A 17,972-nucleotide genomic window follows, 5' to 3' on the forward strand; every position below is an offset into this window, starting at 1 on the left:
GAATACATTAATATCAATAAAAGGCTAACATCTTTTTAATTCCAGCATTTATTTGTTCTTTTGTTCATGTATTTTTTTACCTGAAGGCAAATATAGGTAGGGATGTCCCCCGCTGCCGTGTTGGTCTGGCAGGTACCTGATAGAGTGACCTGCAACGCGTGAGTGCAGGTTTCACACTGCTGGCAAAGACATCAGCAATCCAGAGAGACTGGCTCTTTGTTTATGAGTTGAGGAGTCTTAAATTACGAGCGAGTTTTTGTTGGTGCTCATCTTTAATGAAAAGTGTTTCTTTGAAACTTGGCACATTCTGCTTTCCTGCTGGTACTGCAAAGGGATCGGTTGCTTCGGATAAAGGTTGATCCCATCCTTTCTTCTTCCTGCAGTTTGTCAGTTTGGCTCTTTCCTGATGAACTTGGTGAAACGGGTTGATATAAAGGTGTGATACTGATTTCTGAAATGTTTTCCTCATCTCTCCCAAGTTACGTCTGTAAATTAGAAAATGCAAAAATATAGACACTGTGTAGTGACAAGGACCGACACCAACCCTCGAACAGAGTCTTTACAATTATTAGGACACTGTTAGAGTGACTTCTCCTTTGCCTCTAATGAGGATTGTGAGGTTTTTCAACAACCTTTTTTCACCATCTGTGCAGGGTGTTCAGTCAACAGTGTGCACACACAGCCCAAATAACAAGGTAGCTCGTCCGTGTGCACAAAACCACTGGCATTTTCAAAGTTTTGTTTTTTTTAAATCAGTCCTAAACTGAGACACTGAGTGTGGCAGCCTGTGCTGGAGGTTTGTATCTACATTTAAATGCCCAATTGGGAAGAAATGAGAGACGAAATCCCCAAATCCATCTGGCCAAAAAGAAAAAAAAAGAAAAAAAAAGATTAAAAATATAACAATGGGCACTGATTCTGTTTTTAAAATCTGTCTCTGGGGCAACTTTCTATAGCGGACCCCAGACCAGAGGACTATAGGAGTTTATTGCAAACTCCAGTACCAAGTTAGATCCTTTGAAAGATGTTCTGCATGGTTGATACACTAATTCTCCATAGTGAAACACTAGATCCATAAGGTTCTATCTCAGGAAACCCTGGAACCAGAGTGCAATCTGTGTCTCCCCATTGGAACTGCAGATAATGCCTCTTTTTTTCATATGGTCAAGCTGTGTCCTGCTGCACCTCTTCAAACTGGGGTTTGATGGCAATGCAGCTTTCCCACACGGGTAGGGCTTGTGGAACAGGACATTGCTGTATGTCCCAGTTGTTTCGCTGGGGCAAGTCTGGTTCTCTCTTTCCTTCAATGAGAAAATGGAAATAATGTTTGTTCTGGCCTTGCTCATTTTGGTAGTCAGCGATATGAGCTAAAGGTGCATAGCCTCAGGTAAAAGATGTAGTTGAAGTGAAAAGTGTTTGTATTTATGGTTGGGTGGCTTTTTTTTTTTTCATTTTAAACTAATTTAATCTTCTGGGCATTGTTTTGAAAGTGATTCCCATATTCCTGGAGCCAGGCAGGGCTCATGCTGGAGGCGTCCATGTGTGATGTGGCTCCTTCTCCAAGCACTGGGCTTTCCCCACACCCCTTGGTGAACCAGGAGAGAGTCACCCTTTGGTGGCTGAGGAAGGACCAAGGGGTGGACCTACACATACTTTGCAGGCGGTCCCAGCAGGCATCCACGCAGAAGATGCAGCTGCTCTGCTGATTTTTGCCCAGCTCTGAGACCCTGGGCAGGGCTAACGCTACTCTGGATCACAGGATGACGCTTGAGCTGTTCCCAGGGTTAAATGCTCTTCAGGTAGCTGCGCTTGGCTACTCCTCCTTTCAGCTTTTCTTTGGAGGGAACCAAGATCGAAATCAGCAGGGGAAAAAGGTTCCTTGTGCTGATGTTCGGGACAGTGCATCCAGCCCCACGAGCCAGTGCCAGCTGCAAGACAGGAGCACTCCTCTTCCACTAATAAGAAATTCCTCTTACCTTTTCTTTCTGGTCAGAAAATTTTTGTCTTAAATTGTTTTTAGACAAAGACCTAATTCTGCTCTTACTGCCTGCAGTTTCAACTCTGCCTCCTGCGCCCTGCTCAAAGAGAGGGCAAAGCTGGTGCTGCCATTAAATTAAAAAAAAAAAAAAAAAAAAGTATCTCAGAATAATGAAGGCTGGAACAAATCGCAGCAGCGCTTTGTGAGTGCCCAGGTCTGTTCAGAGCAGGATGCCAAGTCCTGTCTCAGCAGGGTGGAGGGGGTTGGGATCAAGACCAGCTTTAGACAAACAAGCAACGTCTCCACCATGAGCTTAGCGCTCGAATGCTCTCCCACAGCTGCCCTTGCTGGTTTGCTCCTGGAACGGCATCGACTTCTGTCATACAGGGAGCAGCATTCCCAATGACGTTACGGTTGAGTTAACCCTATTTCAGAGGAGAAAAGCCATGTGGACATAAGGTCCATATGGAAAGTAGCCATGGCCTTGGGTGCTGAGTTGCAGAGCATCCCTGGGAGGTCAACCCCAGCTGTGACACTTCCCCACAGCAGGGACACGCTATAGGTGAGTGTAAGCACGTAATGCAAATCCCATGTACCACGACACGGAGTCACCGCATGAATAAATAGCAGCATAGGTCCCTCGACTCTCTGCTTGTACCTGTGTTGCAGTTGATGCTCCAGATAAGCCAGTGGCTGCAAACTTACCAGCTGTGGCTCCTGAGTCCTTGGTTTGAGCTCTGGTTTGCAATGCATCACTTAAGAGGTTGCAGATATTTTCCATGTGTTGAAAGCAAATTATAAACAGATTGAGCCTGAGTACAGTAGATCCACTGGACTAAATTTGACAAAGAAAAGCTTTCGATTAAAGAATGAGGCTTAAGGGGGATGGGGAGTGAGCTGGCATGGAGGGAAATTTTGTCATTTTAATGAAAAAATAGTTGTGGAAGTACACTCTCTGCAAACATCGAAGGAGAGAGTCCTTGTGCAGGAAAGCACGTGATGTAAATTAGTATCCACTAAAGCAGTCCATCTCTTGAACACAACAAAAGTGACTGTATGAAATAGCAAAACAGCATGCATTGCATTTTCATGGGGAAATGTGCCCTATTCAGTCATATTAATTACTGCGTGGGCTCAATTTTCAGTGCAATCAATCCACAGGAAACAAAAGGGCTGCAGGGGAAATAGAAAAAGACAGTCAGCTAATAGGAGCCAGATTCAATAAAACTATATCTGCCTTCAGTGAACGGCGAGGCAGAGCTGCGTCCATTCTCCCTTGGCAAGGCACACGACGGGTTGGGCAAAGGGTGTAGGGCTGAGAGGGGCTTGGAGCAACACCCGGTGTGTGTATACTTATGTATATGTACTTATACACATATGAGGAATGCAGCTCCTATTGTGAGAAACTAGGAAAGGAAGGGTTTTAATTCAAGTTTTTCTGTGCAGTGCTCAGGGTGACATCTCAGAGCAGGTTGTCATGTGATGGCACTTCTGCCAGTGCAGCCTCTGCCTGCCATCCCTCCGTCCCCGCTGTGCCCTGAGTCACGGGCGCTCCGATTCGGTACGATACCAGGGCATCTTCCTCTGTCACGCAGGCACTGCTGCTCCGGTCGCTCTCTGCCAGCAGCCAGCACCGAGCCCCAGAGCTGCTGGTGTGGCCAGGGGTCTCCTGGGTGGACTTCAGACGCTGGGTGAACTTCACCTTTACAGCAGAGTTTCAGTTTAATGCCAATATTTTAGCAAGCTGTTTGGTTTGTTTGCCTAGCACTTAATGGGGGGATTATCCGGTTTATTTTTTTTTCTTACCAGATCGCTTTTCAGTTTTGAAGTTGAATGTGTTCATTTTTAGCAGTAGCCTTCTCTTCCATTCAGGCTCCAAACTTCCCAAGGAAGTGACTTCATGGCATTATTCAAGCAGATTATTGCTTGGAGTGGCTGCGGCTGAATTACCTAGTGTTCATATAATGGCAAGCTCCCCGTCCATATGTATTTAATGACTGTAATCATTTATTATTTTCCCTTTATTAGGTTTTGTTTTTAAGGAAAGTTTTACTGCACTATTTATGATATGCTAAGTGGTGCAACTTGCTGAAAAAACATATCGCGTACATTTTATTTTTTAATAGGTTTTGCTTGTTAAAATGGAAATCTTTTATTTACCCTAGTAGGGTAGTTTTTTGCTGACAGTTTTATTATTTCAATTACTCAGATGTTTCTTTCCTCTTTTGTTTCCCTAGATATTCCTCCAGGGAGTTTTAATGTGTCCATTCTTTATTTAAGATTGGGTTCAGAATGCGTTATTTCTAGCAGGGCAGAGGAAAAGCATAATATAGCAGACATTAAATGACGGGATGTCAAGGTTTTATTTTCTTTCCTCTTTGAATTGTGGAATCCTTTCCCCATCTGTGTCATCCAGTGATTAATTGCGCTGATAATCTGCACACCTTCATCAATAACTGTCTGCTACCAGTGCCGGGCAGAGGCCATGCTCTGCCTAAAGGGTTTGTGGCTGCTGATAAATGAACATACATGTACGACTAAAGGAAGGGGATGACCCCTGAGAGCTTTTAAAATTGCCAGAGACCCAGAATCCTTTAATGAACTAACACTCTATAGGCACTGGCAGTAACTACTGTATGCATTTCACTTGCTGGGGGGGAAGGGAGAATGGGACCATTCCTCCAGGGTGAAACCCAAGCTTTGGTTGGTGGAGTGAAAAGTGAACCCCAGGAACTCATACAAGTAGGGGGCCTTACAGTCCCGATGGGCCAGCACCAGCGGGAAGGGCAGACCGAATTCACCTATAGGAAGTTCACTAGGGTGGGACAGTGCGGAAACTGGTGTCTGCTCCCCTGTCTCTTGCTGGGGTAGATTTGTCTCTTCCATCTGCAAGTTCTAATGAGCCTTTCATAGAATCATAGAATCGTAGAATCATAGAATTATAGAATGTGTTGGGTTGGAAGGGACCTTTAAAGGTCATCTAGTCCAACCCCCCTGCAGTGAGCAGGGACATCTTTAGCTAGATCAGGTTGCTCGGAGCCTCATCAAGCCTGGCCTTGAATGTCTCCAGGGTTGGGGCCTCCACCACCTCTGGGCAACCTGTGCCAGTGTCTCACCACCCTCATTGTAAAGAACTTCTTCCTAATGTCTAATCTAAACCTGCCCTGCTCTAGTTTCAAACCATTGCCCCTCGTCCTATCACTACATGCCCTTGCAAACAGCCCCTCCCCACCTTTCTTGTAGCCCCACTTCAGGAACTGGAAGGCTGCGATAAGGTCTTCCCGCAGCCTTTTCTTCTCCAGGCTGAACAACCCCAACTCCCTCAGCCTGTCCTCACAAGAGAAGTGCTCCAGCCCTTTGATCATCTTTGTGGCCCTCCTCTGGACCCCCTCCAACAGGTCTGTGTCCTTCTTGTGCTGAGGGCTCCAGAGCTGGACACAGTACTCCAGGTACTTTGACGACTCTCTGATGTGTAATGGATTTTATTGTCCATGGCTGTTTCTGGTTTAGTTCTGTTATTTCTTTTCTTTGCCCCTTGCTACTCTTCTGGTGTCTGCGGCAGAGACCAGTCCTTGGAGTATGAAGAAACCAAACCCAAATGCTTGTTGGAACAGTGGGAGAGCCCCCAGAGCTCCAGAGGGACGTGTGCTTGGACTGCCCATGGCTAGTGCCTGGCCCTGGCCATCCTTTAGTGAGGTAGAAAGCACATTACAAATTATGTCCTCACACCTTTGTGTCCTGTTGTGTTTTCCAGAGTGTCTGGGGGAGAACTTTTCGACCGCATTGTCGAGAAAGGGTTCTACACCGAGAAGGATGCCAGCACCCTGATCCGGCAGGTCCTGGATGCTGTCTACTACCTGCACCGAATGGGCATCGTGCACAGGGACCTCAAGGTACGACCGCAGCGTGACTTGGTCCTCCAGGCAGTGTTGATGAAGGTTGCATAATTATGAGTCTAACCCGTTTACGTGTGTTAGTAAATGTTTAGTCCAGCCTCCTCTGGGGCTGGCTGTTTCAGTGAGGTTTTACTGTAAAAGAGATGCTCTGAAGGCTCCGTATCCTCCCATTGTAACTGGTTTTAATGAGGACTTTGCAATCAATGCTGTTACAATGGCAGTTTTGCACATATCATGTGGCACAAAAGTCATTCATTAAGACCCGAAATATTACATTAAGGCATGAAACTCATGTCAGCTGGGATGTAAGTGTTTACTGCTGTAAAGTGTCTTGCAGTAAATGCTATACTTACTTTTTACTTAACAATAAATAGTGTTGGAAAGTTGAATGGTTTCCTATCATGCTATTTTGACCAGTGTTTTTGGAGACACTTTTAAAAGCAAAGGTTCTTCTAAGGAACATTGTGTGCCAGTGTGATTTTTAGATAATTTTCCTTTCAGCTCTACTGTGTTATCACATCAAAAACTCTCAGCTTTTCTGGCAAAAATAAAATTCAAAACATTATTTCTGCATTGTTTCCTTCCTGTATCTTAAACTATCATTAAGATAAGCAGAAAGGCTTGTACTTCATAACACAGCCAAACCTCCCCATTTTTAGTATCTTAAATCAGCAGAAGGCATTACAAAAAGATACAAATGTCAAAAGAAAAGTGTGGGGTCAGTTCCTGAGCTAGTTAATTCTACCAAAACGTACTGCCAGAAATTAGGAATTCCGCGAATGAAATAACACCACTTGTTGTGTTTTGGAGGGATGCTCTAAACAGGAGTTGCCTCGGATGTTGATGCTGTGGCCTTGAATTGTACCCATGTAAAGATAATAGCACTTGACAAAACAGGTCAAATTATGTAAAGGCTTAATGATCATTAATAGAGTCAAGAACCGCAAAAGCCACAAAGAAGTCCTATTACTTATTTTTGTTTTTACTTCTTAAATACAATTTTTAATTAAATGTATTTTTAGATCAATTGTATTTTTAATATGGTCTAATATTAAACTGCATGTTTGCAATTCTTGGCAGGTCCTCTTAGCGGAGGTCGTAGTGCCGAGAACATGACTTCACTGCTTTGCCTTAAGATGGATGAAAAATTGTAGTGATGAGAGATACTATTTATTTGCTTTTTATCTCCTCCAAAAGTAGTGCTGATGTGAAATGCTGCCTGGAGTAAAAGGATTATTCCAAGATGTGATGGTTGGGGGGGGGCCAAAACAGAGCCTGTTACCCACGTAACCACCAGCAGCACAGTTCTCCAAGGTGGAGCTGTGCCCAGGACAGGCAGTCATGGCCTCGTTTTGCGAAAACCTCAACACAGTCATTTCCTTCTGCCACTCTTTGACTCCAGATGTGAATCTTTTTGCTGTGCAGGGGCGGATCCTGCAGGATTGCGAGCTTTTTCACACCTTACTGCTGCAAGGGACTTGCCTCAGCCCTGGACACTTCTGCCAGAAGTGGTCATCCTATGAGCTTCACTTCGAAATATACAGTAGAAGAATAGAAAGTAGAAATATATTTTTTAAAGTATTCGTTTGGCACATTTTTAAGGCAAAACTTTGAATATGCTGAAGGAAAATATATACCGATGTCCACAAACAGTATTTCCTCCTCATCGTTATGCAATTTAGCCCTAACAGTCCTAAATAATGGGTTCTTTTGTAACAAGGCATGGGTTAGTCTTCTGTCTCCCGTGGTCTTCATGTGCTGCCCTCAGTTCCCACTCATTTCCTGAAGTACATAAAAATATTCTCATATTTATTAGAGTTCCGTTGCACTTCCGTATGGAAGCATTGTTTAGTATTTTAACATGACCGGCTTTCTCTCAAGTTCAGTTTGTAGGAAATAATTTCAGGCTTCTTTCTGCAACCCGAGGTTTTGGAGGGAGGTCTGAGTCCTCTTAATTCAGATACTCCATTGTATGAGCTCTTAATATTCCTGCCTTTATAATTTAAAGGAGGGCTGTAGCTCTGACTTTAAAGCAGATTAATCTTATTTAAAAGTTCCTATAATAAAATCTGGTAATTGGGAAGTGGATTCATCTACAAATTACTTTCAGAGTTTATGTAAGGACACACTGAATTTACCAACCTTTTCCAGTGGTATTTTGGGGCAAAGACTGGCTCTTTTTCTCTTTCTTTCTTTTTGTTTGAAAGTCTTCATCAGTACCGTATCAGTTGTTAAAATGACTCATAAAATATGGTGTATGAGGAACACCTACTGTGAATTTCTGTTAGCACAAACATACCATGATGGCAAAAATACGGATATAATAAGGCTTTTTATGATCCCAAAATATCATGATAAGTGCAAGTTTTGAATTGTGATCCCCAAAATGAAACTCTGGGAAAGAATCCACTCTACAAAAATACAACCCTTGAAACATCTATAACAATTATTTATTGTAATTATGTGTTATTCAGTTTCCAAAATAGCACATGCCGTAGTTGGGAAAAGCAGATCTGTGCTCCAAGTCTCTAATCTAAACAACGCAGCAGCAGATAACAAGAGATGGCAGCAGATGAAGTCCAAGGAAGTCAAAAGGACTGAAAGGCTCGAGCAGCTCCACTTTGTACAGAGTTCTTCCTTTTAGACAGGTTTTAAATGAGTTTAGGTTTTAAATGAGTTTAAGTTTTAAATGAATGGGACTCTTGGCCTTCAGTGAGGGCCTGAGGTGAGTTTGCAGAAATCTTTGAGAAATAATTGTCTTTCCCTGAGTACCAGCTCTAATAACCCCTCAGCAGACCAGAAGCGCACCAGTGAAAATCAGGAGTAACTCCAACAAAAGGCAGACCATGGCATAGAACTGACCCCTGTGGTCCCTGAAAGCAGCGTCAGCATTGTAAAGGCCAGTTAAAGCACTGGACTTACAAGATATCATGAGAAAAAACATAAACGGTACTTCATAATGATTTTTACAAATAGAATCGTTTCCCTTTTTGCCTCAGTCCCAGCTGCTCACGGCTGGGGATGCAGCTTGTGGATTCTCTCACGGCCATCACGTCCCATGGATAAAGCCATCACTGCGTGGCTTCATAGTGGAGCTGGGGGGCCAAAAAGTGCTTTAACTTCCTCTTGAAGCTGAACAGGAACCTCAGAGTAGAGCGGAGGCAACATCACCCCTCAGCGCGTCTTTGTCCCCCCCTTTCCCCAGGGCAGGAGGTTATGGCGATGGAGGAGGGAAGCCAGGAGGTGCTGCTGCAGTGCAATTGCTCCTCCTTACAAATCCAAGCTTGGATGTGTCCCAGGGAGTCTGATGATGTTGTGTGGCCCCAGCTGCTTCTCCCCGTTTCCTGGAGCGCACAGCGGGCTGAGAGACAAAATGTGTCGCATGCGGGTGGGCGTTTGTACCAGCTTCTGGGCAAAAGTCTACACCGGAGTTATGTCACAATGTTGGGTAGCCACCACTTTTATCCATGAAGACCCCAAGGTCCAGGTGGTGCAATGGTACCCTGTTACCACCAGGCTGTCAGAGTGCCAGCAGATGCTGGACCTTTGTTGTGAGCGCAGATATTAAGTAGGGGAAGAAGTGTGCTCTCACAGCACGTGGTGAGAGCTTTGCTGTGTAGCAGTGGCACATTCAAAACACATGGATGGAGGACTGCCCTGTCGCAGATGGAGTTTGGTTGGGCCCTCCAACCCGCCTGATGTCACAGGGCTTTGTGGGGTGACTCTTGTTTCCTCTCAGCATAAACAAGTCTCTGCACTTAGTGCGGTAGCATTTTTTCCTAATCAGCTCTAGCTAAAACATCCTTGCTGTAACTCTGTTAACTGAAAAGGCATTTCCTCTCTCATAATAGTTTATTTCCAGTGCAGAAGGTACAAAAATTCTCTAATACCTACTGTTTTCCTTTTTCTTTTTTTAAGTAAGTAAGTGCTGTATAAATTTTTTTCATTACACTACCTGGATTTACTAAATTTACCTGCCTTCAAATTAATCCTCCTGTTTTATCACTCTGAGGTGATAATATGTCAGACACATCTCACAAGTAAGGGACGAGCCTTCATTCTTATTTGGCTTGCCAAAGGAGAGGTTCATTATCCCAGGAAAGTTACTCAAAGCTCAAGGTGTCAGCCTCTTCTGTTAGTTGGCATACAGGAGTCTGGAGAGCATCTCCATACAGGTTTTAAGAGCAACTCGTTAGGATTTAGGGGAACCAAACTATATTGGCATATGATGTAACTAAGGATTGTATTAAATGCAAAGCATCAGCCAACAGACCTTGTTACCGGATTTACATATTCAAAACGCTTATTCTCCTTTCTAGCCCGAGAACCTGCTTTACTACAGCCAGGATGAAGAATCAAAAATCATGATCAGTGACTTTGGATTGTCAAAGATGGAGGGTAAAGGAGATGTGATGTCCACAGCCTGCGGGACTCCTGGCTATGTTGGTAAGAGATTTGATTATACTGTCTGTCCACTCTTCCCATCCGCAATACGGACACATAGTGAAAAGGGAATAATACTTATTTTCCAGCGCCATTTCATAGAACACGTGAGATTTTACAGGTGTTCGTTAGAACTAGACATTTCAGAAGTTGCTGGTGCTCTGTCTTGTGTGCTCTTCTATGTTGGGTCCGCATGCTGCCAGCCAGCTCAGGGACCGTGGGTTTCACTTTCATCATTTTAATCTTTTGCAAAATATGTCTTCTCAAAGACACTGCCTAAAGCTAAATTAGGAGCATGTGAAGAATATCCTCAAATGCATCGCTTCTTCAAGCACCTATAAAATCAAGAAGCTTTACCTAATATAACGTTATTTTAATCATAAAGGACAGTACTTGCCAGATTCCCCTGATAGAAGACAGTAAAACGAAAGAGCTACATTTATTCAGACATGTTCAGTCATCCTCTGTTGTAACCACATTAAGTTACTGACTCCTAGATGTCAGTATCCAGAAGCTCTTTAGATCCCCAAGCCTTCCTGGACAGTATCAAATTGCTTACTATCATTTATTCCTTGGTATTTTGTCCATTCGGGAGTGATTGCACCTGGCCACTGATTACCGTTGTGTTTACCAGCATCCTTTTAAAAAAGTTAAAGTAACTGAATAAGAGAATTATATGGCAGGTGATGACAGGGTCTGTTTGAGCAAACACTGTTTAAAAAGCTCGATTCATGCATGAGACATCCAGCAAGGCTGTGCCTCCTACGATACCAAGCTAGTCAGCTGAGGCACTAAAATTAATCTCTGGGGTACCCATGAAATCCGTGAAACTAAAATGACAGTGGCTTCCCCAGGGGTAGATTTGTCTCACTTCTTTCCAGTAGGAAACACCTGATGTTTTCCAGCAGTCAGACACAGAGGCTCCTTTTGCTTTGCAGCTGCGACCTCACCTGTGTTTTCACAGCTCCGATGATACCACGGTACGAGAACTCACAGAGATGACGTTGTTATGACACAGTGATCCAGATTTGTCCCAGGAATACTGTTTTTTTCTGGGCATTATCTTCACGCTGCAAAGGCACCCTCTATCCTGATAACATCAGGAAAAGGGACAGATTTCTTTGGTTTCCCCACAGTGAAGCCATCAGCCCATCGTTTTTTTATTTTAAGACATATGAGTCAGGATGCCCTCTGTGCAGCCTGAATAGCTGTCTTGTGTAATCACACCAGACTGGAAATCTTCTTCCAAAGCACTAGCAGGAATTGAGCTGAGACAGCAATTTTCATCATTTTTGCTGTCAGCTCTTCTGTCCTTAATTAACATGTTTTATTTTGTTCTGAAATGGGCGCTGACTAGAATATGTCTGCGAGAGGCAGGGAAGCTCAGATGATGTTTGCCCAAGCGTTGATGAAAATGAGGGAGCGCGATGGTGCCGGGGCACTGAGTGATCTCATACGGCCTCTCAGCGTGCCATTTACATAAGAAAACTTGCTATTTTGGAGAGGAAGGTCTCGGAGCATGTGACATGAATTGTAGTGCTTTGAGAGATGTTTGAGAGCTCTCATTACTCATGGTCTGGGCACTGATAGCTACACAAGTGCCTCCAGGCCCCGTTGTTACCTTGCTGAGCGCGGGATTTACTCATCGCGGTTCAAGAGGTCACGGCCGCTTATTTCTGAAGTGCTGACAGGAGTTTTTCCCCTCTCTTACAAAGAAAACCTCTTTAAATATTTGTTCTATTTCTTTTTTGCATGGGAGACGGCTCCTCTTTAGTGCAGCCTTTTTCTTTTTTTTTTTTTTAAGTATAATTGGTTGCCCAGACAACATTTTCCAAGCGCAGAAGATTGTTGTTGTCAGTCACTGTGACGATGCCCACAAATGGGCCTCCGTGAGTGTTACACCTGATGACATGGCTTCTGCATACCTGATCTGCAGTTTTTTTCTGCGTCCAAAAGCTTTCATGCCTGCCAGCGTCACTCTCAATTTGCAGCACCTGCTTAAAATGCCCTCAAATAAACGTAAGAGTCCGTCCTCTTAACAGCACCACATGAATACGTGTCCTCGTCTCGACTGGGGCAGACACAGGCCACAGTGCTGGCTCATGAAGTGTCCTCTCTGCCAACTCTTTTTGGGGTTTTTTCAAGCCGTTTTACCTAGCGTTTAAGTAACACTCGGGAATCCATCACTTACAACGTAATTCATGGCACTTTTCTTTAAAGATATGTGGAACATCCCATTTTCCAAGACTTTATGAGGAATTAATGACTTTTGTCAGTTATGTTGTTATGACACAGTGATCCAGATTTGTCCCAGGAATACCATTTTTTTCTGGGCACTATCTTCACGCTGCAAAGGCACCCTCTATCCTGATAACATCAGGAAAAGGAACAGATTTCTTTGGTTTCCCCACGGTGAAGCCATCAGCCATCAGCTCGAAGCACTACAATTCATGTCACATGCTCCGAGACCTTCCTCTCCAAAATAGCACTTTCCTTTTAAATTCCTAGAAAAAAGTTAGGCATGCATCACATGCCAAAGGCACCCAGGGTGCGGTTAAGAAGTCATTGAAATCTGCTACTATTTATTCTTCCTTATCTCCGGAAGCGGACCAAGTCGGAGCCCACTGTGCAAGGTGCTGGACAAGCTTCTGACGTGGTAGCAGACCTGATCTTAACTCATATCTGCTGCCCTTTGCGAGTATTTGCAAGTATGCAAGGCCCCTGTCATTTCTACCTAATTTCCCTGATCAGGATATACTTTCAACTCCATGTGCTTCAATTTTTAACTCAGATTTTCTTAGTTTCAGCTCCAAGGACAGTGGTACCCAAGACACTAAATTCCTGTTTATGTGGTTCAGAAATCCGTCGAATAAGGGAGGGTGTAATTATAATTGAACTTTTAAAAAATATCACTTTTCTTTCTGAAAATCAGAGCATTACTTATCAAATTAGGTTCTATCTAAAGTGTGCATAGCCGGTAGTGCATTAGCACGTTAGCTTTTAAGGCTCTGCCTTACAGATTCAATTACTGGCAAGAGCTGAGAGAACTCATCCTTTCAGTTTTGTCAGAGATTTTGGTCCTATGGTGAAAAGGTAACAATTAGGATAATTTAACACAATTAGGCTTAGTTGGGGCACTTTTGTTAAGATGTAAATCTAAATATTTACTTACTGAAGAGGGGGTCGGATAATGCCACCTCTTCTAATGAAAAGGTCTTCCATTTTCTTATCTGCTTAAGACTCTTATCTCTCTCTCCATTTCTTACAGAGGGAGTCTAGTTGGGACTAGGTGGCCAACTTTTTGGTAGCATCTAAATTGGGTAACATGAGGGAGCTTGTGCGCCTCATTTCATTGTAAATTAGGTGGGTGGACTGGCTTGCATGGATCCCATTCCATCTTCTAGACTGGAGAAGAAGCAGTGTTTTCAAAACCCTGCATGATCTCTGTGATTATGGGCAAGATCTGTATAAATCATCAGTGATCTGTCATGGGCTGCTCGGCTTAAGACTGTTTAAAAGAACTTGATTTTGATGAAGAAGGTGTTCAAAACTGCCTGAAAATGAGTTACCCTTGAGGTATGTCAAGTTGGGCACCCATGAGGAGGTGACTCCAGTCATTCAGCAGATTCTTCTAAAGAGATTTTGGCTGTTTGGGAGCTAGGTCTCACTGACTTACTTTCCATGAGAGCTCATCTCTCAAAAGCTTCGGTTACTTCTGCAGATGGGACTTATACTCACAAGACACTTATGGACATTGAAAAGTTTGGGAAAAAACGTTAGAAAGCCTGTCTCTGGCAATCTGATCTCCTTTTGCAGAAATGCTGAATTACGAACTGTGTTTGTGGCTGCTAATATCTTAATCCTACTGAGATTTAAAATTCTTGCTCTGAGTCCCAACCCAACTTCAAGTAAAATTTTCTTGTATTCCCCTGTCGTAGGGATTGGGCTGGACCCTGGATGTGTGGTTGGTCCCTGTACACCCTACCTCAGTCACTTTTTATTCTCCGTAGTGCTTTTATGAAAGGTCATTTCACATCTTTCAGATCAGAAACCCAGCAGCAATTTCAGATCATATCATTCTCTCAGCCCTGTGCAAGACCAAACCATTTAAGTAAGCCATAGATTTCCATGCTGAATTTTGACTTATTCAGTATCTTTTGAGTCAGAAGTTTGAAAATATTCAATAAGCCTTTGGGATATCCTTATTAGCAAAAAGCCACCCCAGGAGTTGTTTAGGCAGTAACATGAGTAATAAAGTAAAAATAAAGCATGGGAACTGCTCTCACCAGGGTTTGCACAGGCACGAGCTCGTGACAGTGCAATTGCTCAGCTCCATTGCTGTATCCTGAAACAGGGTTTACTTGTGTGTGGTTCTGGCTGCATTATGTTCCATGACGGCTACGTAAATCTGACCCAGCAACATGAAATAGGGACAATAGGAACATAAGAACATAAGAAGCCAGCAGAGCTGCACCAAAACCCTGCTGTCCTTCAGAAACAGCACCAAACTGCAAAGTCTTGGCCAACCGGAACAAGATGAACACTGGAGGACTGTGCGAGAGGGAAAGAAGTTGTTTTCATCTGAGGAGTCAGTGGAAGAGGGACGCTGGTCTGGTGGTGAAGCTGCTTCATATGCCTTTCAGCCCATTTGCACTATGAGGAAGACGCTTTCTATGGTGGCAGGGCACCTCATGCTGCTTTTGCACTGTCTTTGTCTTCAGGAGAGGGGCTGGGTTGGCCCTTTCTGCATTCCACCATCTTCTCCGTGGTGCAAGGTCGTTCCTCTCTGTCCATCTTCTTGAGATGGTACCTTCAAGTCCTAAGCAACAGGGCTGGCACCATCTCCCTTTGGTGTCCCTTACAAATGTTGCCCGTAACTCACCTTGCCCCTCAGATTTCATGGCCGTCTTCTACCTGTGCAGCCCAGGTTTCCCCTTCTTTACTTGCAGGACCTGCCTACGTGATAGAAACTGGCATCAAAATAGTTACCAGCTGAACTACTAGTCCTGGCTTGCACCAGGCCAATTTGCTTGGCCAGTTGAGCTATGTCCCTGCCCAGCTTAAGCAGGTCCCTGGTTATTTTAACCCTGGTTAGATCTTTTTATTCCTCCCACATTTACGGCAGCCTGCTGGTTTGCCAGTCCTGTGGGAATCTTCAAAACCACCGCCCTTTGTTCAAATGCCTCATTCCTTCTGGCGTGCAGCTTGTGTGAAGCCATACAAACCACAGAAAATAGCATTAGACTGAGTTCTTGTGAGACAGCAAAATCTGCTGGGAGTAGCACCATCATGGGAGCGAAGGAAAACGGCTTTTAAGTACGAGGCTGGTATGAAGAACAGGCACCCTCATGACTTGTACAGTTTGTTCAACAGGCTTAAAGTATCACAGCAATCCCCATCACTTGAGCTCTTTGCGAGAACATGGCTTGCTGGTTTTGGCACCCAGCAGCCGCATTTTTAGGGAGCTTATTAGCATAGCTGCGCTCACCAGGGGTAATGGCATACGGCTCTGAAAGGTTTCCAAATGTTCCTGTTTTCTACCTTGTCTTAAAACCTCCATTTGAAACAAGCCTTTTAATTTTTTCTCCTATTAAAAATAAAACCTAAATAAACAAAGACAACCCTAACAGTAAAACAGCAGATGATCTGGCCTGAAAGTGGAGTGCCCTGGGAAGCGCATCTTCATGTATCTGCAGGTGGGACGAGGCCCTGGGACCACTACCCAACATTTTGCCTGCCACGTATTGCCAGCAGCAGTGCTGATTTGGCCTGAAACACAGCTCCTGGATGTAGAGGAAGGGTCTGGGTTTGCTTCACTGACTTCCCCGTCTCTGGCCGACTGTTGTGTGGCATTTGAGCCCACAGTGATTCCCTGGGGAGGTGCCGTACTGGCAACTCAGCTGGCATTTCCCCAGCGCCACAAATGGGAGCTTTGACTTTCCCATTCTCCATACTGCTGTTTTGTCTCCTCAGTCATCTGTGTTGATCCTTTAATGCCGCCAGCTCTTGGATTTTTTTTCATTGCGTCTCCTGCGTTTGCCTCTTGGCACTGATCTACCATAATTTCTAAGAGCTCCTCTGACTTGTTTTTCTGCTCATTAAATATTTCCGTCTTTTCCATATATCAGAGACAGATGATGCTTAGCTGTGTTCTCCTGTTCCTGTTCCATGCCTGCTCTTTGTAACAAAAATCAAAAGCAGTCATTGAGCCTTAAAATAATTACTTAAGCCTCCTGTATTCCTTCGTTAAAGTTTATCAAAGGGGGAGGTGTAGCTGCACATTTGCTTTGGGCTTGATCCTGTGGCGTTCTTACCTGCTTCACACCCACCATCCGCAGCAGCAACTGTCTGTTATCAGCGCTCTTCACTCCTTTAAAACAGAGAGAGATGCCCCAGCACAGCTTTGATGTTTTAAGAGGGAGAATCTTTATATAGCTCACATCCCCTCCTCTCAGGTTTGTTTTCTGTTATGTTAATGCGGCATATCTGTATAATGTCAGGAGCTCACTAGGATCCATAGTGCTCAGGAGCCATTTGCATAATGTTTTCTTTGGGGGATATAAGATGTATAATGTTTACCGGTCTTGAAAATGATGCAAACGGGAGCAGACAGTCAAAGGCAGAAGAGATATGCGAAGAAAATACTGGGAATTTGGAAGGATTGGAGAGTTGGAAGACATCTAATCACCTAAGGACAGGGGAAAATTAACTCCCTTCTTCTGCATATTTTGTCACAAAATTGAGTCACAAGGGGTGGAACAAAAAAGGACATTGAGTCTCACAGACCTTATTTGATGCACATTATGAAAAAAAGATTCTTTTTAGAGGAAAACTTGGAGGCAAGTTTTGATGAATCGGGAAGGAAAGAGTCAGATTTAGGGACACGAGAGCTGTCTGGGAAGGTTGTCTTGAGCGACTTTGAGGAACAGCTGTTTTATACAAGAGAAATGTAAATTTGCCAGACTGTCTCAGCTTGCCAGGCTATCTGGGAGGCAGTGGCAGGCCAAATATGATGACTCTCCAGTGCTTCATTCTTTTATCCCAAGTTCGTCTTCAAATTGACCCCACCAGAGTGACTAGCACCAAGCTGACACAGACCCTGCCCCGGCCGCTGGGAAAGGAGTTACCTTTGGGTGCCAGCTGTAGACGCCTTTTATATTTCCACAGTTCTGTCCCCTCTTGTAGTAAGAACATTTTAACCTTTATCTTGATACAGCAGCATGCCCGTGTCCTGGAAGGAGCCAGCGGCTTCTCAGGAATTGGGGTGCAGGTTTCTGACAAGCACCTAGGGCCAGGTTAGGAGCCGTTCATGCTAGGTACGGTGGGAAGAAACTTCCTGTGGCGTGAAGTGGATAGGAGCATTCAGACATTACAACAGCGTATTAGGATTAACAATATATGAACAGAACCATCATTTTAATTTCTTATACATGCAGTGGTCCCAGTTTGATGGATAACTTGAAGACTGGGGTACTATTTACCCTGTACTGCAGACTGGGTCATATCCCATTATTCAGAAGTCTTCATAATCTGGCTGCCAGCTATATTTTTACCCACATTCCCCTGGATTTTCTTTCTTTTTACAATGTGTTCCCAGTGTGACCTGAGCCTTTCCATCATTCCGCTGCTCGTGGAGATGCAACGTGGATGCCCTC

At 44.1% G+C, this 17,972-nt stretch overlaps 1 protein-coding gene across 3 annotated transcripts in view; it reads left to right on the forward strand.

The window, feature by feature from the left end:
* The window catches only part of CAMK1D (calcium/calmodulin dependent protein kinase ID), a 236,106-nt gene that overhangs the window by 180,848 nt on the left and 37,286 nt on the right, over positions 1-17,972 (forward strand). For all 3 annotated transcript variants that reach the window (XM_074573301.1, XM_074573302.1, XM_074573299.1), the window contains exons 4-5: positions 5,733-5,871; positions 10,194-10,320. In XM_074573301.1, coding sequence (XP_074429402.1) covers positions 5,733-5,871; positions 10,194-10,320 — 266 coding nt within the window. The remainder of the gene's footprint in view (positions 1-5,732; positions 5,872-10,193; positions 10,321-17,972) is intronic.

This window comes from Larus michahellis, chromosome 1, assembly GCF_964199755.1.
Source record: "Larus michahellis chromosome 1, bLarMic1.1, whole genome shotgun sequence".
Taxonomy (NCBI): domain Eukaryota; kingdom Metazoa; phylum Chordata; class Aves; order Charadriiformes; family Laridae; genus Larus; species Larus michahellis.